General features: G+C 39.7%; 1 protein-coding gene across 1 annotated transcript in view; it reads left to right on the plus strand.

The window, feature by feature from the left end:
* tgfbr3 (transforming growth factor, beta receptor III) overlaps positions 1 to 22,936 on the plus strand; it is a 130,914-nt gene that overhangs the window by 42,369 nt on the left and 65,609 nt on the right. Inside the window, exon 4 of the mRNA XM_041791016.1 lies at positions 18,547 to 18,684. Within this exon, the coding sequence (XP_041646950.1) occupies positions 18,547 to 18,684 (138 nt within the window). The remainder of the gene's footprint in view (positions 1 to 18,546; positions 18,685 to 22,936) is intronic.

Below are 22,936 nucleotides of genomic sequence, written 5' to 3' on the forward strand. Positions count from 1 at the left end.
AATCTGATAAAGGCTTTGATTCCTTTTCCCTTTCTCTCAGAGAACGCTTCCTGGCCAAAGCTAGGGAGGAAAGGCAGGGTCACAAATGGCACAATGATGCTCACCCACATGTTGAGAATAGGTTGCATAAAAGCCTTGTTGACCTAGTATAACATAAAGCTATCAGTGAGTTTATGGCTGAAATACTGCAAGGTAGTCAGTAACATCTTAAGGATTGAACCATAAATGTAAGCTTTTTTAAATGCTTTTGTGACTAATACATCATACAGTGCTGACATTTAAAATTTTTGTTGCATTGTTAATGGAAGCCGGGATAAAGTACAATAAAATGCAAAATCAGCAGACTCTCCAGAGGTTAAAGACATACATTCTTAGATATTATGCATCTGCTTACTTGGCTTATGTTGATTTTTTTAAGTTGTCTTATTTAATCTCCCTGTACACATGCCCACAATGCTCCTAAGACTCATGCCTGTTTTGATACCCCTCCCTGTCTTAAGGTGTTACGCAGCATGTCTCATGGCAGGTCTTTTCAAAGTTAACCATATTTTCTAAATGAATCATTGGCCCACGGCTTTAGAAAACGCTGTGTCTGGATTTTAAACTGTCTCTGATTCCCACCCCCCTCAGTTACTTCGGTGTGAAAAGCAGCATGTATAGACTTGTCATTGCAGTTTTGCTGCTGATGCAGACTTAAACGTTGCCAAGGCCATATACAGAACACAGTTTGTGCCAGCATGCTGCTTCAGCTGGCACATGAGAAATCAATAGTTGTATTCAGTTGCAGTGCCTGTTCTGTGGCTAAACACTGTGAAGTTAAATGCTAGATTTTTGTAATCAACTATTCAAGGATTTGTCATAAAGATAGGATAATAGCATCATAACAATAGGATTTGAGTAACAATGTCTGTACCCAACATATAGTTGCAGTTTTACCATGTACACTGCAGTCCACACAGTGCCTATAAAAAGTATTCATCCCCTTAGACATTTAATCTTAAAAATGATAATAATAATAATAAGAAGAAGAAGAAGAAGAATTTTTGTTATTTGCCAATATTTAAGCCTATAAAAACTCACTTTGGAATAGCTTCCTGTATTTCTTTCAATCCAAATTCATAACAGGGGAAGAAAAAAAAGATATCTTTTTCCTTTTCAGATTGGTTCATCTGTGTAGTGTACGTGTTTTTCCTTCAAAGGTGTATTGAGGAATTTGCTTTTAAAATGACTGTTCACAGAATAACTGTTATGGATAATACAGTAAAACCTTTACTCTGGGGCTCTGTGAAATCCATCTCCCCACATCAGTTTATCCAGCTGTTGGTAACCCATCACCTTCATGGTCAAGTGAGGACTCGTGTGCAGGAGGCAGAAATCCAGCTGTCTTATCCCTGCCCACAGCCTTGGCTGTAGAAGGTCACTGCAGCTCTGGTTGAGCTTAAATGACCCTGCTGGACAATCGTTCAGTGAGTGGACATCTCTGCTTTGATCAGATAAAATCCCCTTAAGGACTTTCAGTCTGCCCACTCCCTCTCTGTCCTTGATTGTATTTTCACCTGATGGATAGTGGGCACAGATCGGCCTGTTCAGGCACAAACGGCCTCTTGCTGGGTGATTCTCCTTGGATGACATCGTTGGAGGGCACTGAGTGCGTCACTCCCTGTTCTCATTGATAATATCTTCCTCAAATCTTTCATGACACTAAGAGGGGATGATCCAGTGGAAAAAAAGGAATTAAAACTTTAAAGGGCATCTTAAAATGATTAACATTGTCGCTCATATTTGGGCAGGAATGCTCTCAAGGCTGGAACAAGCTGACTTTTGTTCTTCATAATTAAACAGTCATGCTTAAACTCATTTCTCACTTCTGGAGCTAACTGAGGGGAAATTTAGTTTGAAGTGTGGAGACATTTCTCCTTCTCACACTTTGTTAAGTTTTTTAAAAGCAGTCTTCTGAAAACATAAAATTAAAGAACTCTAATTAAGGAATATTTCACTGAAATATATACCAATTCACAATCTTCAGCACCTTTAGGCTAAAGAAAATGTTTGCTGAAATACATACAGGTAATTCCAGTTTCATAGCTAAATGAAACACCACATTTTTCAGAAAAACATTTTTTCTGAATCATTGCCACATATCCATCCAATTACTTTTTATTAGAGGTATCCTGCAAGCTTACATACTCTGAGAAAAGTCCTTTTGTGTTTGTCTACAGGGGAAGATCTTTACAGTCACCCATTAGTAATTTGGCTGGAAAAGAGCAGAGGAGGATTTTTTCTGGTTTCTGCAGATTCATGGTTTCTAATACAAAACAGCTAAAGAAGAGATGAATTGCCATTAGGACTGGGAAATTATCGCAAATTAGATTAAATCACAATATGGCCTGCTGCAATTTTCAAATCACATAAGGTGTAATATTCATTTAACCACGAAATTTGTGTCAAAATACCATGTTAATACCTTTTTGTAAACTTTTTTTTGCAGCAGAGAGGTTATGCGTTACATATCATGAAATAATTCTCGTTGCCCATTTTTAGAATAGTGTATAAAAAAAATCAAATATTCTTCATTGTTGTATGTTTGTCTTGTTAAATATGAGAATTATGTTAAAATAATCATTCCCTTTAATACAACAAATTTGCAAAATAAGTCGAAATCATCACAATTAGATATTTTTTCAAAATTGTATTAGTTCAATCTAATATTTTGTTGGTTATAGTATAGAATGAATTATTGCTTGTTTTTGTTGGAAAATACATGAGATGAGGAACTTCAGAAGTAATTGTATAATTTAATCACAACCATAATATTGGGTAAAAACAAAAATAAATTGCAATTAGATGATTTCCCCAAACCGTTCAGCCCTAATTGCCATTATGACCCAACATATTTGTTTTCTGTTTTATTTCTTATCAAGCCTCCTGTGCTTTCCTCGGCTGGTTGGTTGAGCTGATGGTTGGTGCCAGCTTGGATGAATTAATCTCAGCATTAGCCCATAGGACACAGCTGTTATACACCCAGCCCTGATCAGCTGACAATCCCAATTATTTCATTCCAGCTCCTGCAGCCAATCACAGCTCTTTCTCCTAACACAGCGGTGTATTTCAAATATTTTCAATTTAAATGTACTTCTCAATAATCCCTGCTTGCATTAATGCAGATGCACCACAGTGTTGCTGCTGCTGCTGCTGGCAAAGCTTAACCTCCTTCACGCCATCCTCCTCTGTTACAGCATAGCTTGTTGCACCCTCATGTTCTGTCTAATGCTACTATGGACTAATTGCTTTTTTTTACTAATTTTATTCTATTCAGTATGCATCAACATAAATGTATCTATCCATATGGGCTTTCTAGCTCTGCACTCCCTGGAAATTCAAAGCATGCTGCTTTACTAACCCAGGGGGCATCGTTTTGAGCAGAGCCTTCTCCACTAAGTAAAACTGTACATCCATTTTGCAACAAAATGGTTAAATGTACGAGAGTTTTCCTGAATGAATGTTTATTCTGAACCAAATCTGGTCATGACCTGTGGCTTTGTTTTTAAAGCCTGGAAGAAGCCACTTCACCTCCATCACAAGCTTTCTTTGCATGTTCAACCCCTTGGGCCGTCAGTAGCTTGTCTGGTCTGGAACAATGGGTTTTCTTTTTTACTAGCCAAGCATGTGTGACTGTGGCTTTAGCTCTTTTACCATCCAGTGATTGGTAGAGCCTTGTTTTGTATTTTATTATGGTAAAGGGGGTGATTGTGAGAGGATGGAGCCCCCTGTATGTGTACGGCAGTCATAAATACCACATTAAATACTGTCGCAAAGACATTCATAAACTTATATCAGATAAGGGTAGGGAGCATTATTTCTACTGCTGTTTGCAGTTACCTATAAGTTGGGCTACATGGGCAACTAGTGGTGGGTGGCTCGGTTACAACTTAAAAGGAGCATCTATGGGCCTGAATTTATGAAAAATATCAGTAATATCTATAGCTGACCAGTCGTTCTGGTGCCAAGTCTACATACTACAAAAGGATCTGACTAACTATATAGCTGGCCAATCACATGCATCCCTACATGCTACAAAGTTTGGGCGATCTTACAACAGCTGATATGGGTTGGTGAGAGTGAAGGCTGCCTCATTCAGCAGCAGACAATTTGATTGATTTCTTTTTTTTTGTTGTTGTTGTTTTTTTTAAGCCAACAGTTGAAGGAGCGGCATGCCAGTTTAATTTGATCCACAATGCTGATGTGGCCAGAAATTCAATCACAGCATTTTCAAAAACTCTTCTAGTCAGTTATTTGTGCACAATGACTGATTGAGAGTCATTTAAATCAGTGATTTGATTTAAATGACTCCACTCAATATAAAGTCACATTACAGAACCTACAAGACTTTGTAGCAGGATTGATAGGCTCAAACTTTGATTTGATTGATTTAAATGTTTTCAGGATACGGAATGAGGTTGTTGTGGATCCAGGTATTCCATTACTCTGGATGATAAAACTGATATGAGTGTAAATCAGAAGAAACAGAACCTGATGCAACATTCAGATGAACACAAACGGTCGGTGTGGAGGCTTTTGGATCTTTGTAAGAATGAGTTCCAAAAAATAAATCTACTGTTACCTCTTATCACCACAGTTGCTGCCAAAGAGAACAAACTTATCTTCAAAGGAGACTTGGGAATAATATTTGTTAGGTCACTGCCCAAAATCATAAATCGTAGGCCAGTTAGCATAAACTATTTCATATAAACCTGAATGTTGGAACTTGAAGTCATACCTGTGCCTCCAAAACTCATTAATTACCCCAGTGTCATGTTATTTTATTCATACATCTAATAGCATTGGTAATTTGGTATTTAATGTGCAAAGAGAAAGATAAGGACTTAGAAATTTACTAAAAGTACACTTTAAAAGATGTTGAACACTCCTTTTCAGTGGTTTGATCCCTTTAAGTTGTTAAATGTGGAAGCCCTCAGATTGTTTCCACTCTAAGTAATGACTGTTTTTCCCTGCTTGCTTTGGCACACATGCCCTTTTGCTTATTTTCTGCAGAGGTGGCCGGTCAGTCTGTGACTATGTAGGTTTTCCTCCCCCTCATCTCTGCTGATGGATGAGGTTATGGTGCTTGCTGCAGGACAGACAGTTTTTGGATGTTTTGAGGGGTGGGCTGCCTGTAAAGAGGGGGCTGGGGCTGAGGTTTTGCTGTGTTAGGCTGCCTGTCTGGTTTTAGGGGCAGCTAAGTGTTTGCAAAGCTCAGCCTTTAACCAGGTAAGGGAATACATACGCTGTTGCGCATGGTCTGTACGGTGCACAAAGGGGATCACACGGTCAATTTCAGACAGTTTTACACACACATCCTGCAGCTGCGATGTGTGAGGCCTGGTTCACATCTCTTTCACATCCATGTGTGAAAGTTGTGGCTTGCAGTTTGTCCATATTTTCAGTAAAGACGTGAGAGCAATGAATCGTTTCCTGCCCGCCCCGGTGAACCCTTTCTGTGTGGGTATTAACTAAGGGGTATGAACCGTTAGCCACAGAAAGAAATGCACAGATGGCCCTGACTCAGAATACACATTTTGGCCCCTGGCCAATTTCCACACTAAAGCTGAGTTATTAAGTGCAACAGAACACCTCAGTAGTGACTGTGCAGTACGTCGTCTGGAATACCCTCACATTTACAGGTCATGCAGCCAGCGTAGAATAACATGCCAGAGGGAGAAAATATGCTAATCATCCATTCCAGTAGCTTGGAGCTAGAATTAGCCACAATAATATTTTGGATAGTATTCTAGTGATGTACAAGCCATGTGTTCAAATCTGCTGTAGTGTAGGTTAAGCAGATTGAAGCTGGCTATAAGTAAGTCAAATTTACTCTGACTCTGAGACATTTGTAAAAGTAGTAGAATATTTGAAACTGTTTTAATTCAAAGCCTGTAAAGCTGATTTTATATGACAAGTATTGAAATCTTTATGGCTTCGTATCGATATGAAATAGATAGATTAATGGTACAAATGTCATTTAGCAGATGCATTTTGTCCAAAGCAACTTACATCTGAAAGACATGTGTTGACGGCATTAAGGATCTTGCCCATGCACCCACACTAGACAGATTGCACCCTGACCTGAATTCAAGCCCCCAAATTCGTGCAACAAAGTCAGCAAAACCACTGAACTGTACAGCAACATAATCAAGTACTTTCACTTGGTTTTACATAACAGTAATATAGACATAGAATCAAAGAATAGAGAGCAAGTAAAGAACAGAAATACTGCTGTTCAGTCAGGAAAACTCATTATAAATGTTATATAAATGTTAAATGTTATGCTATAAAGGAGGAGGCTGGGGTGGAGGAGGTTAAGCTTTGCCAGTGTCAGCAGCTTGCTGCATCAGCATTAATGCAAGCAGGGATTAATGAAATTTACATCATATTTAAATACACCGCTGTGTTGAGAGACAGAGCTGTGATTGGCTGTGGGTGCTGGGAGGCAATTTATGAGGATCAGCTGACCAACTGATCACAGCTGGGCATGTGACCATCGTGTCCTTCATGCACGAACGCTGAGCCTCATTTCACAAACAGTAAAAATAAAACTTACAATGAAAATACTAAGGAAATAAAATGGCCAACATGGTGTTTTAATCCAGCTACTGTAATTGCTAAAAAAGTATTTCAGTACCGTCATATTGTAAGAGCTGTAGCACTGAAAAATGGTAGTTATTTGTCACATAATGCAACTAATGTTGCTTTAACATATTCACAAAACTTCTCAAGCTCCAAAAAACAGAGTTGTTCACTCCCGCTTTACCTGCCAGGAATTATCCTGCCAGCCTAGTGCAGACGTGTCCATAGATTGAGCACATGCTACCAGCATCTTTTGGCACTCTACTGCTTAGTCTACTGTTTCCATGTCAGTCTTTTACATCAGATGTTACACATATGTGAAAATTGCTTCACTTACCTTAGATAAGGGCTTAATAAACATCATTTTCAATTGTAATTGCTGTGTGTGCATATGCAATAGTTCCATTGCAGGACATGTGCGGGAAGAGTCTGTGTCCCATGCATGTTCTCAGAGTGTGAGTGATGTTGTGGCCATCACAGATGCACCAGCATGATGCCCGAGGCAGACACTCATAACAAGGAATATCTGAGTTCATTCTCACAGTAAGCACCCCCTTATTCCAGTGCCCCTCAATATAGCATATGTATAATATCAGTCAGCCAGTTGACAGTGCCAGTTCATAACCACGTAAGCACAGGAAAGGCAGGAACGTGTGCTGTTCCTGCTTGATGCTTTACACTAAGGCTTGAGGAAGGGCAGGGAGATCCCAGATCAGCCACACTGCAAAATATTAAGTAACAGCAGTAAGTGCAAATTAATAACTGCTAATAAAGAAAAATATTTATAACCCCAATCATGTGTGTTTGAAGTAGTACTTCATCACAGTTAAGGCAACAGTTTGCTGTAGAATTGGTTCATAATTTGTAATAATGTTAAATATCCCTTGATGAAGTTGTTATTTTAATTGTGCAGCCTTCTGATAATCATTGCAGTGATGTAGCAGTGCAAGTTTCAGTCCAATAAAAGGTGTGTTTTTGTAGCAACATAATAAAAGCTTCATGCAAGCTGTCATAACAGCATAGTTAAGTTTTTCCCCTTGGTTCTGGTCTCAGAAATCCCACATATATAGAGCTCTAGAGGGGTATCTGACATTAACATTGGAACCTTCAAAACCAGAGAAGTTGAAAACAAAGAGGGCAGGCTAAGAACTCCATGGCTCCATGAGCAGAAAAACACTCTGTCTGGGACCAATCATACTGAGTTATCTGATGTGTGTGTGTGTGCATGTGTCTTGTCTGTCTGGATCTTAGTTCTTTCTGGATCACTGAGGGTGTACAGAGGGATGGTAGGGAGACGAGGGCAGAGGAGAGAAGTGATGGAGGGAGGACGAAAAACCCGTCGACTGTTCTTATCAGTGCCACCCACATATTTGCGAGTGCGATGGAGATGTTACCTGGAGCCTTTCCCCCCTGAACTGTGATGGTAATCAGTCTGCACTCAACGCCAAACTGCAAGAAGGCCGAACAGCCTGAACAGCCGTCATAGCGAGACGGGATGTCTGGATAACAATCTAAGTGATAAGGCAGAATGGAAGGACGTGTCGAAGAAAATAACACAGCATTGAGGCCGGGGCAGAGGGTCAGGAGGAGAGCGTACGCTCGAATTGTGTTTTATACAAACTGGTGTTTGCTTTCATTTGTGCGCTTCGTAAAATTATAAGAATGAAGAAGAAATGCATGTTTTCTTTACTGTTTTGCATTTCTTTGTCCCCCTTGCCAGTGCTCTCCTGGAGTGTTTGGGTCCAGCAAATAATGTTGTAGGGTGGCTTGAAAGTTGTTAGTTCAAGTCATCAAAATCCTGAAAAATCTTTGCGGTGATGCATCATGGAAAGAGCTGCATTAGTGTTAGGTTTTGCTGTGTCATTGTACAATGAGAGAGAAATGGTGGGTTTTGCTGCTCCACTCTCCCTGCTCTCACTGCCCTGTCTTTCTTGATAAGTTTTACCTCAGTTAATCTCCCTTTTAGTGAATTGATTCATTGTAAACCCTAGCTGAGATGAGAGTAATTCAGAATAAAAGCATCATGTACTAATGAGGTGAGTTTCTCCTCAGCATTGACAAACTGGGCTTATAGTTTGAAAAGCACAAACTGGGAGTGTACTTTGTTCATCTTTCCTGGGATGTATTATACCAATGCAGACATACATATCTGCTCTCTAGTTATTAATTCCCAGTCTATTTTGGCATAGACATGTATACAGCTTGCAGCAAAAACAAACAAACATTCTGTTCTTAATATCCTTAGTGCATGAGGCATAGCGCTCTATCAGCAGTCCGAACGCCCTGACTTGTTAACATGCATAGCAAATGGAAAATCAAACTGTTGTGCAGCCATTCAGCAGCTGCCACGCAACCAAGTTTCAAATAACCATAAGACACAGACGTTTGAGCCGGACTTTGCCTAAGAGCAGAGTTAAATTTCCTTTGTATGCACTATTGATGTGGTGGCACAACTCTATTTTATCTTCCCCCCTCAGGCCTTAGCTACAGCTCTAAGAAGCTATTTCATGTGCACTCTTTCACAAACTGTCCAAGAGAATCTGGCTGCAGACCTCTATGGCGGGGAGTTTTGGGCTCATCTGCTGCAGACCTCTACAATGGGGCAGCCTCAACTGTGAGGTGGGTAGTGACATTCATTACCCAAGCCAAAACCAGATAGACGTACTGAATGATATATATTTTCAGAGGGATACAATTTTAAAAGCACACCACAATCTAAGGGAACTCAAAGAGGGTTAGGCACCTGAACCCTAAAGTCTTTTTCACACCGCCGTGCGGCAACACACCACCTCCAGTCATTTTAATGAGTGAAGGGCGGCAGGCGGGAAGCGGCAACCGCTGCGGTAGGACCCAGAAGCAGTTGCCGCCCACGTGAACGTGCACCGATTTTGCCCTGCTGCTCGGAGTTCAGCATGTTGAGCTTTCTGGCGGCAGCCGCCTGGCAGCAGCCAATCACATCAAAGGAGGGAGAGAACCCGGAAATAGCAGGCTTCGCGGGTCAAAGCAAACAATGAAGGAGCTCATAATGTTGGTGTTGGAATATCCTGAGCTCTACAACACGGCTCTACCGTCGTACAAAGACAACCAGAAGAACAATTGTGGTACCAACCACTGAAACGTATTTTCTAGGGGGAATTATACCATCATAGAGGTATCACCATCACCATAGAGGTCTGCAGACAGATTCCTCTCCGTGGGCAAGGATTTGCAATGCAAAACCATGCACATCTATGTGCACATCATTCACAAACCTGTGGCCACAGATTAAAAAATATTTGCAAGAAGTTTGGGGCCTAACAAAGAAGGGGAACCTAATAGAGTAGAAAGACATAGACGTGTTAGAGCAAATATGCACACCTCACACTCAGGTGTTAAGTCATTGTAAGTAATAATATCATTGTGATATTTAATACTGTTACTGCAAATTGCATACTGTAACACAAGGAAAATAATAAGACTTCACTCATGTAAAGGCTGATGTAAGACTTTATTTTGGCAGGAATGAAAACTGTAGTTAGCTTCATAGGGAACAGCAAGACCTGCTTCACCTGAGTTAGGTACAGCCCTATTTGATAACAGAGCACACAGAAGCCTGACTGCATGCTAAAATAAAACCCTCACTGTCTTTGTGTGTGCAGTTTGTCTAGCAAGCTCAGCTCATATCTTACACTGTGTTCTCTACGCCTGTGGAGCTCTTCCAGCTATAGTCACTCACACAAGATATCTGCGAATTCCAGCTGATAAAACAATCATCTGCTCTGCCTCACCCTGATCCAGAGCAAGTGGCTGTGTTTGATGTTTGCTTTTGGTGAGCTGATTACAGAAAGATGGCCGGTTGGAGATACCACCAGCTCCTTTGTGTTTATTTTCCACCCTATCGCTGACTGTGTGCCTAGACAGGCCTCTTGTTTAGTGTTGCTTTTCTGCTCAGGATTTTAACTGCCACTTGGGAGCTTGGAGTATATATACAACAGTGCCAAGCTTTACATTCATGCACATGTGGGGTGGCTTGTAAGCTAGGTGCAAAAGGCCACATCAGCGGCTGATCGAGGGAACATATGGAAGAATGTTTGAACTTGATACCTAGTAGAGGTGGGGGGAGCAGAAAAGAGCACTCCAAAATGAGCTCATTGTTTTGGTTGAGCTTAAGTGGAAAACACCAACACCTTCAGGTCAATAGTCAACTGACAAAAATATATTTTGCCTCATAATCCCAGGAGGGTTAAACGTGGATGAAATTTCAGCTGCATGTCTGATCTGCAGGACAGCTCGCTCCGACTGTAACTCTCATTGGTTTTTTTTTGCTCTCAAAGGCTAGATCCTTTTATTCAATCTAGTTGAACTTAGTGAAAATGTGAACCTTATTGTGCTGTTATTTGACACATATCCTACCTGGAACCACAGGCTTTATGAAAACCAGCCAAGAGCAGTCACTTTATTAGTCTTATTCCAGGATACCGAGCCTGGTCTGTCTCTCCGTCAGAGGCCCACATGGGTATAAGTGAGAAAAGGGGCTTCTGTTACTTTGATCAGGGACGCTGGAGCCGATGAAATCATCATTCTTTATTTCAGACAAATGTGAATAACACTTCAAAAAAGTATTGTTCACACAAGCCAGTTTTAGTGTTAGTCATTTTATGAAAAAGGAGAGTTGGGACCCTGTGACACAAGCAGCCCACTGTCTAGAAGAACTTAAAGTAAGAATCCAGATTATTATAAAAATACTTCAGTTTTAAATCACAGAAGAGCTATGCAGGGATGATATGCTGAGCTAATGCGAGGTGGCTGTTGTCTGAGGTATGTCTCATTTCAAGATGAACAAAAAAGATAAGAGCTCATATTGCTGAAAATACAAAGATATCTTCTTCACCAAGCTGGACCAGTTTGAAAGCAATAGCTCTGGATGTGGTTTTTCCCAACTGAAGGATCAACTGGCGGACCTATCTAACCATTCAGATCGCATCAGTAGCAGTTTGTTATAATGGGCACATGTGGCAAGAAGAAAGTAAATGTTTCTCGAATTGTTGTAGTATAAAGACACCTGTGTCTGGAAGGTCCAGTCACTGGTTAATCAGTACTCCTGGCCACCATTACACCATGAAGACAAAAGAACACTCCAAGCAAGTATAAGTCAAGAGATGGGCACAAAAGAATTCCAAGGAACTGAACATCCCCCAGAGTTCAGTTAAATCCATCATCAAGAAATGGAAGGATTATGGCACATGCTACATCAGGGCGTCTTCACAAAGAGAAAGCTACTGCGGAAAAACGTGTATTCAGTCTCTACTACAGTTTGCCAAAAGGCATGTGGGATACTCTATGGTCAAAAGAGAGAAAGATCTTTGGTCTGATGAGACCAAAATAATGCTTTTGGTCATCAGACAAAATGCTTTCTTGGCAGACCCCAAACTCTGCACATCACCACAAACACATCATCCCTACTGTGAAGCACGGTGGTGGCAGCATCATGCTGTGGAGATGCTCCTTGGCAGCTAGCCCTGGAAGGCTTGTAAAGGTAGAGGGTAAAATGAATGCAGCAAACATGGGAAATCCTGGAGCAGTGTTAATTTTGATAGCTATTTTTAATTTTAGTCTCAGTCTTACTCTTTAGATTGAATGCCTTTTAGTTTAAGTCACATTTTAGTCATTTCTACCCTTTATAGCTTGACTAGTTTTAGTTGATGAAAGCTCAAAAACATTTTCATCTAGTTTTAGTCCATAAAAAGTCCTCACATTTTAGTCTTCACTTTAAATCCAAGAATTATCCTCTTGCCTGAATCTGGTACCAAATCATGGCAGTGTGTTCTACGCACTGTGCCAAACCTGGGGTCCCTGCTTTCTACAGCTGAGAGGCAGAGGAGATACACATGCATTGTATTTTGACAGATTTACCCACAGTGGAGAAATATCATGGGTTTTGAATGTCAGACGAAAACTAGTCTAGTTTTAGTCATCTTGACGAAAACTTATTTAGAGTCAGTTTTACTCTTTAAAGATTTATTTTTGGCTGGTCTTAGTGTAGTCTTTCTAATACGAATATTTTTAGATGTAGTTTTAGTCGACGAAATTAACACTGTCCTGGAGGACTTATTCAGTCAGCAGGAGAACTACGGCTTGGGAGAAGATTTAATTTCCGGCAAGACAATGACCCAAAGCATACATCATAAGCTACACAGAAATGGTTTAAAGACAACAAGGGGAATATTCTGGAGTGGCTGAGTCAAAGCCCAGACCTTAATCCAGTAGAGAATTTGTGGCTGGACTTGAAACGGACTGTTCACGCCCGATTCCCATACAACTTGACAGAACTTGAGCAGTTTTGTAAAGAAGCCAAACATGACTGCAGCAAAAGAAACATCTCTTAAATAGGGGGTGAATATTTACGCAGCCGCTTATTTTGCAGTACATATTTTTATTAAACTGACATTACAGAAATTTATTTTCACTTTGACTTTAAAGAGGTTTTTCATCAAAAGGACAAATTATACTGACCATGATTGATTTCTGAAATCAGTAAAAGGGTAAAACATCCAACGGGGTGAACTTTTTATAGGCACTATATGGATTGTTATAGAAAACTTAAGGATAGAATTGCTTGTTGAGCATTTTTCAACATTTTGGAAACATTTACCTGGGCTACTATACTGCAGACAGTGTGTGCAGGAGTTTCAATTTTTGATATGTGAAATCAGAAATTCCCCAGTAGTGGATCCCTGGTGAATTTATATTTTTCTGCTGTGGTGTCAAACCAGGTGAAGACACATTTTGATTTGATATTTTATAATGCACAAGTTGAAAATCTTGGTGTTGTGACAGCCCACAAGTCAGTCAGTCATTGTTATGCAGGCATTGTTCTGTATGTTTCCTCGTGTCAATTATTCAGCCATTGATTATTGTTTCCTGGGAGGGAGAGTATGTTCCTAGATTAGTTTTACTCTTTTCCTAATTAAAGGATGTTTTGGGTTTTCCCTGAATCAACGGGGATCATCAGGCACCTAATTAGCTCTGTCAATAACGGAAACTGTAAGCTCTGATACCATGCAATGACTGCAGGGGTGTCAGTATTATTAAAGTATCACATAACAATGTTGATGCTCTGTGTTTATGGAGCACACTTGAGACTTGATTTATCTGGCTTGAAAGGTCATGAATTGCAACCACATGCTTGAGACAGGGCAAACAAATCAGCCATTATAACTACAGTGTAAGGTCTACATCTGACTGTGGACATTTGTTGTGAAATCCTGGATTGTGTGTATGATTCATCATTTCGGTTCCAGTTGGTGCTCTGTTTGTTAAGCTGTAAGTTGAAGCTGTTTTGGTATTTTTTTAATATTTCCATTGTTTACACATGCTACCACTCTAATGGTATGCTCCCTGATGGGCAAGGCTTATCCTGCTACAGCTGTCGTCCCCTGTGTGGAGTGTAGTTTCAGTAACGTGATAGGTCTCCATCTTTTGCTGCTGGCAAATGCGGCGTATCGCTGTAATGAACACAGGACTCAAGAATTCCTGTGCCAGCCTCCTGATAATCAATCAGAAGTGGAAGAGGAGAGCGCCAGGGACAATTTAGGGCCACCGTATCCTCGCCAACACCATTCAAGGCACTTAGAAGCCTCTGTTTCTGCACTGTTTCTCTCCGCACCCTGGTTGTGAAAGTGTAACGAGGTCTGTTGCTAAGTGGACCAGACCTTGTTCCGGTAACTCTGTGGTCAGGGATGCTCACCAGCTGCTGTTGAGTCTTAATCATCACTTACGTTGTGCAACCCAGCTCTGCGGTGACAACTGATACTGCTTGGTTTACTGTTTACTGGCCTAACTTTGGACAACAGCCGATAATTACTAAAGTTTTCCCTTTTTCACCATCAACTGCTCTTGGCACTCCCTCTCCTTAGTGCTCTGTTTATGTTTTTGGTCTTCAGGTGACTCACGTCTCCTGGAAATGTCTCTGTCTGGGTTTAATTTCCTCGTCTTTTACAACTCTCTCCCTGTCTCTCACTCACTCCCATTCTTCCTCTGTCTCCCTCTTCCATCTCTCAAAGCCAGGGTCTCAAAGCCAGGCCAGGTATGATCATATCTTGGTTTTTGTTATTCTCTAAGGAGCAGTGAACATACTTTTTCCACAGTCTGGACTAAGTGGAACAAATATGCTCATAAAAAGAGCAGTGGGTCTCTGATCTGTTTGTTTGGATCATAAGCCACTTAGCAGTATAAATAACTGTTTAGTAATTTCTTCCATTCATGTCTCTTAGGGTAATGTTTTTTTCAGTATGCATGAAACACGTGCACAATTTGTATAGCTTTCCTCGCATCTGCTGATAATCAGGCCCTCTTGATTCATGTTTACTCCATCGTTATTGTCCACATTTCTTGTTAAATGGCTTCATATCAGCATCAGTTACAAGTATTTGAATGCAGAGTATATGCCAGATAATCTCTCTCTCTTGTCAGTGAAAAAATAATATTTTACAGGTGAGAATACTTTGCTGTGGAAAGGTATTTGCCCCCTTCCTGATTTCTTACTTTCTGCACATTTGTCTCCCTTGAAAATTTCAGATCATCAAATTTTTATATTAGACAAAGGTAACTTGAGTAAATACAAAATGAAGGTTTAAATTGTTATTTTATTTATTAAGGAGAAAAAAGCCATCCAACCCTTCCTGGCTCCATGAGAAAAAGTAATTTCCCCCTAAACCTAATAACTGGTTGTGCCACCCTTGGTGGCAACAACTACAAGCAAGCATTTATGATAAGTGGGAATGAGGCTTTCACATCACTGTGGAGGAATTTTAGCCCACTCATCTTTGCAGAAATTTTCTATTTCAGCCACATTGGAGGATTTTCAATCATGAACGGTCTGTTTAGGATCACGCCAAAGCATCTCAATCGGAATTAAGTCTGGACTTTTGCTTGGCCACTCCAAAACCTTCATTTTTAAAAGCCATTCATAGGTGGGCTTGCAGGTGTGTTTTGCATTGTTGTCCTGCTGTATAACCCAAGCACGCTAGAAGTTGAGGTCCCGAACTGATGGCTTGAAATTCTCCTCCAGGATTTTCTGGTAGACAGCAGAATTCATGGTTCCATCAATTACAGCAAGTCGTCCAGATCTTGAAGCAGCAAAGCAACCCCAGACCATCACACTGCCACCACCATGTTTGACTATTGGCATGATGTTCTGTTTATGAAATGCTGTGTTCATTTTAATGCCTTTGTAGGCTGGCCACTCCGGGGAAAAATCATCACAGTTCCAAGTTTTCTCCATTTATGTATAATGGCTCTCACTGTGGTTCGCTGGAGTCCCCAAGCCTTTTTCGTCTGGTCTTGAATTTATGTAGATGGCAGCATGTGCTGCTTTTTGAGATGTTTTGGCTTTCTTCACTTTATCAGACAGTCTCTATTTGCAGGGTTCCTACAGATCCTTGAAAAGTCTTGATCAGTCTTAAAATGCACATTTGAAATTTAGGGCCACAAAGTCTTCAAAAGTTTGTACCAGTGAAGGAGTCTTAAATTTAAGAGGGCACTTTGACAAAGACATGTACTTGTCAAATATTTATTTTCTAGCCAACCTTGTATGATTTTTATCATCTTCCTCCACATACTGTTGCATAAATATTCTCCATAATTCAGGGAATTCAGTGTTGGATGTTCCACATTTCCTGGTGGAAAGCCTCTGGACTCCTCTCTGATTTTATCTTACTCACTGTGATTTAATAAATTCTAAAACAGTTCTCAAACGTTTGGGCTACCAGGTTGCCCACTTGCAGCCCACCCAGGTGACTAAAAAGCATTTTTCTGTTTGTAATTGTTCAACTTGTATCTGCAAAAATATATCATGATAAATGTCATTCTACTGTAAATTGGTACAATGGAGTCATTCAGTTCACCAGAAATCATCTAATTTGGGCATTTATGGCCAAAAACATTATTTCGTTCTGTACTATTTGACATTTTATAAACAGCTCAGTGAATCAGAAAAATCCGCTCTAATCTAGTCAGTGAACAGAGAAATCTTACTGCTTTTTGTTTTTGACTGTTACCCATGCAAAAGTGGTGTTAATTAAAAAGTCTTAAATTGGGGAGCAGGTGGCCTAGTGGTTGAAGGCGCTCCCCATGTACGCGGGCGGCCCGGGTTCAAATCCAGCCTGAGGCCCTTTACTGCATGTCTCTCCCCCACTCTTGACCCTGTTTCTGACTCTATCTAATAAAGGCAGAAAAATGCCCAAAAATAAATCTTTAAAAGAAAAAAGTCTTAAATTTGATTTTTAAAGTCATGTAGGAACTCTGGTAGTAATCAGGACTGGTATGAATAGTGAAGTTACACTCAGCTTTTAAATAAATGTGGTTAATAACAACTAATTCATGATTTAACAAGTGGGGGAATTACTTCTTTCACATGGGGCCTTGTAGGTTTGGATGGCTTTAAACAATCTTTTACCAGGACTAGACTGGGACAGAAAATCTGCCTCAGAATTTTAGGCCCATTAATTTTTATGTAAGAGTATAAAAAAGTAGACAAATAAACTTAACATTTAAACTTAACACTGGTGCAGCCAGAGAGAGAAAAACATTACCATTTCACCTAAATATGTTACAAATAGTCAGTGATTGATCAGATTTAATGTGCTACTGCTTTACTGACATCAAGTGGGAATAGTAGTATACCGAAGAAGAGTTGAAGATTTTACAGGATAAAAGACTTTTTTTGTTGTTGAGCTTTTAATGTAGTAAAAACAGAAGCAGATGGCATATTGTTTTCCTCATAAATTTAAGTTTCTTGGTAATTCCTGATTAAGGGCAGTAGGAAGTCTTTGTGTTAGAAAAAAAATGGTTTCCATTAATGGTGCGGCTCTTTATCTTGACACGGACCATAACCACATCAAAACAAATTACTGCAGCCATTGTTTTCTGCAGTTTCCGATGGTTCTAAGTCATTCATACGCTCCTAATATGAAACTGTCAACTCAAATTTACTATTTCCATCATCATAATTAGAAATCATTTGTTCTATTTTTAGCTTCAATGGAAGCACAAAGGCTGTATTTGTTGAGGAAAGGCGAAGGGCCAATATTTTTGCAAGCCGTGACTGATTAAGTTACTGCTGGTGCTGTTTTATCACATAATGTGAATCCTTGTGAGATAAATTAGTGATTTACAGACTTTGAGTGCTGACACGCAGGATGGGGCTAATATGATTAGTCTGGGAATACAGAAGGGAGGAAGTTTAAAGAAGAGGGTCCGGGGTATCATTCCTTACCAAAGTTTAAGAAAGACCACCAGGAAGTTTGAACAACTCTCAAAAAGACTTTGGTTACAGTGATATATAAAACAAGTCTTATCTGTTCATAGAGGTCCTGAGATGTGAGTTTACTGCATGCTCTTAGACCATGAAACACCTGACTACATTTAGTCCAAATGTTGTCAAGAAAACAACAACTCAGGTTCCAAAACATCATGTTTGTTTTCCCCATCTCACTACCAGACTGTGAAAATCTACTTTAATGGCCATCTGAGAACCAAAGGCATGGTTGCATGCTGTAGAGATGGTAACAGACCCTCCACTTACTGTTTTTTCACTCTGTTAACAAAGACTCTACTGTGTGAAAGTTTAAATCTCTCTGAGGCTTCATATCAGAGCAAAGCAAGTGCCTTTTAGGGAGAGCACGGCTTTCCGTCTTTGTGAAATTATCAGCAAAGTGAGTACATAAACAACTACAAAGCCTGATAAAGAAGAACGGTTTACAACAATATAGCTCTGTCACTATATCAGCCAGGATGCTAACTGTATCTGTGTTTCACTGAACACAGCACAATAAAAGCTTTGACATATACACAAAGTAGCTGGATTTTCTACTCTTATCTCTTTAAAATACCAGAAACCAGTATGCCTTTTCTGACTCCATTCCTTTATTTTTGTCTCACAAGGTCGATCTGCATCTGAAGCCCATCCAGTCGCTGCTGCGCCACCAGAAGCCACTGGTTTTCGTGCTCAACTCCCCCCAGCCGCTGATCTGGAAGATCAAGACAGAGAACCTGGCCCTGGGCATCAAACATACCTTTCATGTGAGTCCAGCATCACTGAAAGCCTTTAAACCCTACTTCCTAAAACTGTGTATTCATTTCCTCACTGGCTAAGCTGTTTTCCTATTTCAGTAGCTGTCTTATCTGAGTATAATATATTAGATGATATAAGTTTGAAAAAGGAGGCATTTGCACTCTGAGAGGAATCTTACATTTCTGTTTACAAATACAAAATGTTTCATCCAGCTATATTTGAGCTGTTTTAATAGTGCGTCACTCATTGCATTTTCCTGTAATTGAAAGAGTTCACATTATTTCCCCCAAACTCGAACCACTTTCCCCCCTCCCATCATGTTCTCAGATAAATTCATCTAGAAAGATGCAATGTGCTCTGTCAGCTTTCTTCCCAAGCTATAACCACAGGGCCATATCCCCTCTTCCTCCCTCCCTCCCTCCTCTAAAAAGTCCTGTTGATAGCTTGGCAGCTGTTCAAATCAGACAGGGCGTATCCGCAAAAATCCCTAACAAGGGGGGAATGTTTGGGAGCAAACAGTAAACCACTAAAGTTCTCTCAGGAGGACCCAGTTGAACTCTCACCTTCTCGTTTTTTGCTGAAATACTAATTATTTTGCTAGTTTGTAATGCCTGAAAAGTCTGACATGTGTCATATGCAGATTTTCAACAGTAGTCAGCCTCTCACTCACAGTCTTTGCCAGTAAAATAAACATTGCGTGTGTAAAAACAGCAGCCACTGTAGCTACAAGTGGCAGCTTTAAGACAAAAGTGTGTTAAATCTGCTTTCCTTTTTTAAGATGATCTTTTGTAAAGCCTTCATCACATAGCACTATGCTTTTCATTTAAGTTTTCCTGACAGTGAAAGACATGTTTGATCTTCAGTGCATGTAGTCTACCTTAAAATAACACAGTGCATTCAGGTGGTATTCAGGTGGTATTCAATCAATTAATTTTTATTTGTATAGCGCCAATTCATAACCAAAGTTATCTCAACACACTTTACAAGGAGGGCAGGCCTAGGCTGTACTATCTGTTTTTGTTTGTTGTTTGTTGTTTTGTTTGTTTGTTGTTTTTGCCTGTTATAACAGACCAGTGTTAATCACAATGAGGACAGCTCTAGCAGAATTTACCCCCATTACAGTGTCCCCTAACTATAGAGCAGGACTTTCGAGCAGACCAGACTTATGTTGACATGAGTTACACTGGGTATGGAAAGGGCTAGTAGGAAGGGTAGGGGTGGAGAAAAAATCGGAAGAGGAGAAGGACAAGAGAAACAATAAAACAACACTTGAAAGACAAATTTATGGCAGTTGTGACTGTGAACTTGTCACCCATTTTGAAGGAAATTGCTATAACTTTATTGCCAATGTAGGAGTATGTAAACAATTAGCAGCAACAGCTATGATTGATAGAAAACAGAAAAATGCAGACTTAGCATTAGCAGCTAGGATGGTAATGAAAAAAAGAGAACTATTATTAATAAATATAGCAGAGTAGTATGATTTCAGATTCAATTTAACTGTTCCAGTAATGATAGTAGAAGTAGAAGCGATGATCACTGTTAGCAAAACTAATAGGAGTGAAGATTAAGATTTATAATATGTATAAAGGTGATAATAGCAATGCAAGTTCAACAGTTCTTAAATTCACATTAAGATATGAGAAAATCATTGTACTTATGAAAATAATAATAATAATAATAATAATAATAATAATAATAATAATAATGATGATGATGATGATAATAAGAATGATAAATGTAGTTGGAGGTAGGTGGGTCAACAGCAGCAGGCCACTCATACCAAAGATCAGACACTCGTCACTTTTTAAAATTTTATGTTGCAGCCTGATTCTACAGTCAAAAAATGAATTTTTATTTTTATTAATCTGCACTCAGTAACCCATCATGACAAAGCGAAAACAGAATTTTAGAGGCTTTTGTAAAAAGAAAACCTGAGTAATATTACATTTACAGTATGTTTTCAGAGCCTTTTCAAAATCACTGCAAATCTAGCTCAGGTTCCTCCCATTTCTCCCATTCTCCTGCTTGGCGTTTGCAAAAAACTCCATGTGAAAGCTAAGTGGGCTTTCATGTGTTTTGCATTGAGTAGAGGCTTCCATCTAGCCACTCTGCCATAAAGACCAAATCAGTAGAGGGCTGCTCCCGATCTCTCCCGATTGCTCAGTTTGGCTGGCTGACCAGCTCTTGGAAGAGTCCTGGTTGTGCCAAACTTCTTTCATTTGAGAATTATGGAGGCCACCGTGCTCTTGGGAACCTTCAGTGCAACATTTTGCTACATCCTACTTCATATCTGTGCCTTGCAACAATCCTGTCTCTGAGCTCTGCAGGCAGTTACTTTGAGCTCATATCTGGGCTTTTGCTCTGATATGCATTGTAAGATGTGAGGCCTTCTATAGAAGGGTGTGTGCCTTTCCAAATCATGACCAGAGCTAAATTCCAAGTGTTTTGCAAAGGTCTGAATACAATGTATTATGTCGATGTGATATTTCAGGTTTATATTTTTAATAATTTTGCAAAATTTCTAATATTCTGTTTAACTGTGCCATTATGGGGTACTGAGTGTAGCTTCAAGGGAGAAAGGTGTTTTTTTCAAATTTATCATCAGGATGCAACAAAACAAAATTGAAGAAAGTGAAGGGGGTCTGAATGCTTTCCAAATACACTGTTTATCTAAACACAACAAAACTGTATTTTACCAAAAATAGCAGTAATATAATAAAGGCATGCATGGCAAAGCTCCTTAATTATTGAAAAGAGCTGAATCACCATGTGCATCCTCGGAATTGCATGCAGCATTGATATAAAGACAAAATTGTCTTTATAGAATCAGGCACTGCTGCCATGTTAGCCATTTCTATGGTTGGAAGGTCAAAGTTTCCTGCTCTGAGTTGCAAATGTGAACAGACTGAACACTGAATTTTCTAGATTGCTTAAGAAAGTGAATGTAACACATGCTCTGTGATGCCCTTTATTTGGCTGCAACACCCGTGAAAACAGAGAAAAGCCACAAAATCAGCTGACCAACTTGTGAGGGTCACTTACACGGTCTACTCTAAGTTTTTGTCATTGGCTTGTTTTTTCCCTCCGTCCAAAATTACCCTGTCTCTCTTTAATGTTGTAAACAAAATCCAGATCACATGGCAGAGGTTTGCATAAGAACCAGGGTACATGTCGGGGGGGGGGTAGAGAGGAGAAGAGGAGTATGTCAGTGTAGTAGGAGCCAGGTCCCCTGGAGAGCCAGCCATATTTAGTAAAGGTACCATGGGGCCTCGCTGGGAAACATCATAAAAAATGTAAAAATGGACTCTTACAGTGCCCTTGGTTAAAGCTTGTGTCTCACATGAGAACATCATCACAAAATGAAGTCTGGAGGCCTCAGCCACGGCTTACTACACTATATTGCACTGGAATTTGTTTTCTACGCCTTTAAATGCTGAGAAAGCTCTCCTGTTTTTTTGGCTTCCCAGAAGTAATCATTTTCAATTGTATGTTAACACCACAGCATTCTGAAAGAATGTGGTATCAGGTAAGCAAATTATTTCCAGATGTGGTCAAGTGTTTTTGTTACTCACTTTTCACGAGCAAAATAACCTGCCGTGAAAGCCAATGTGACATGGAGAAGAACAGAGATGGATTGCAAATCCTTGCATTATGTACATCTATTCATACAGTATGGATTTTATATAAGGAGCCTCATATTTCCATTTTTATGTAGTTTACATTGTCTGCTTACCAGTTCCTCTTTCCATGCCTTTATTAGACCATGTTAAACTTTAGGACTTATCTGACATATGGCTGTTATCAAAAAGATATTTATGTTTATAACCTCAGCAGTGAGACTGAGCCTGTAAACCAAGAAGGATGGAGTAGTTAAGGCAAAGAAGTTCAGATTACTTTCAAGCTGTAGGAAGGAGTTTTCAGTTTGGGTCAGTTTTGGCACCCCCTTTGGACAAGGCTGTACATCTTATTTCTTTGTTATTTCCTTCATCAGCCTTTGTTATAATGCTCGAATTCATCACTGATTGATAATGTTTGATGTTTTCTTCAGCCTGCTTGTCTGACAGCAACCCTGTGGAAGCTGTCAGACATTCAAATAGCAGTATATAAATAATTAGTTAAGTATTTTTTATGTTTTCATAGGTCATAAAGACACATCAGTATAAGTAATCTCTCATTCTGTCTCTCTCTCGCTCTCACTCTCTCTCTATATATAATTTTTTGCCTCTTAAAAATCAAGTATCCAATATTAGTAGATCA

This window comes from Cheilinus undulatus, linkage group 7, assembly GCF_018320785.1.
Source record: "Cheilinus undulatus linkage group 7, ASM1832078v1, whole genome shotgun sequence".
Taxonomy (NCBI): domain Eukaryota; kingdom Metazoa; phylum Chordata; class Actinopteri; order Labriformes; family Labridae; genus Cheilinus; species Cheilinus undulatus.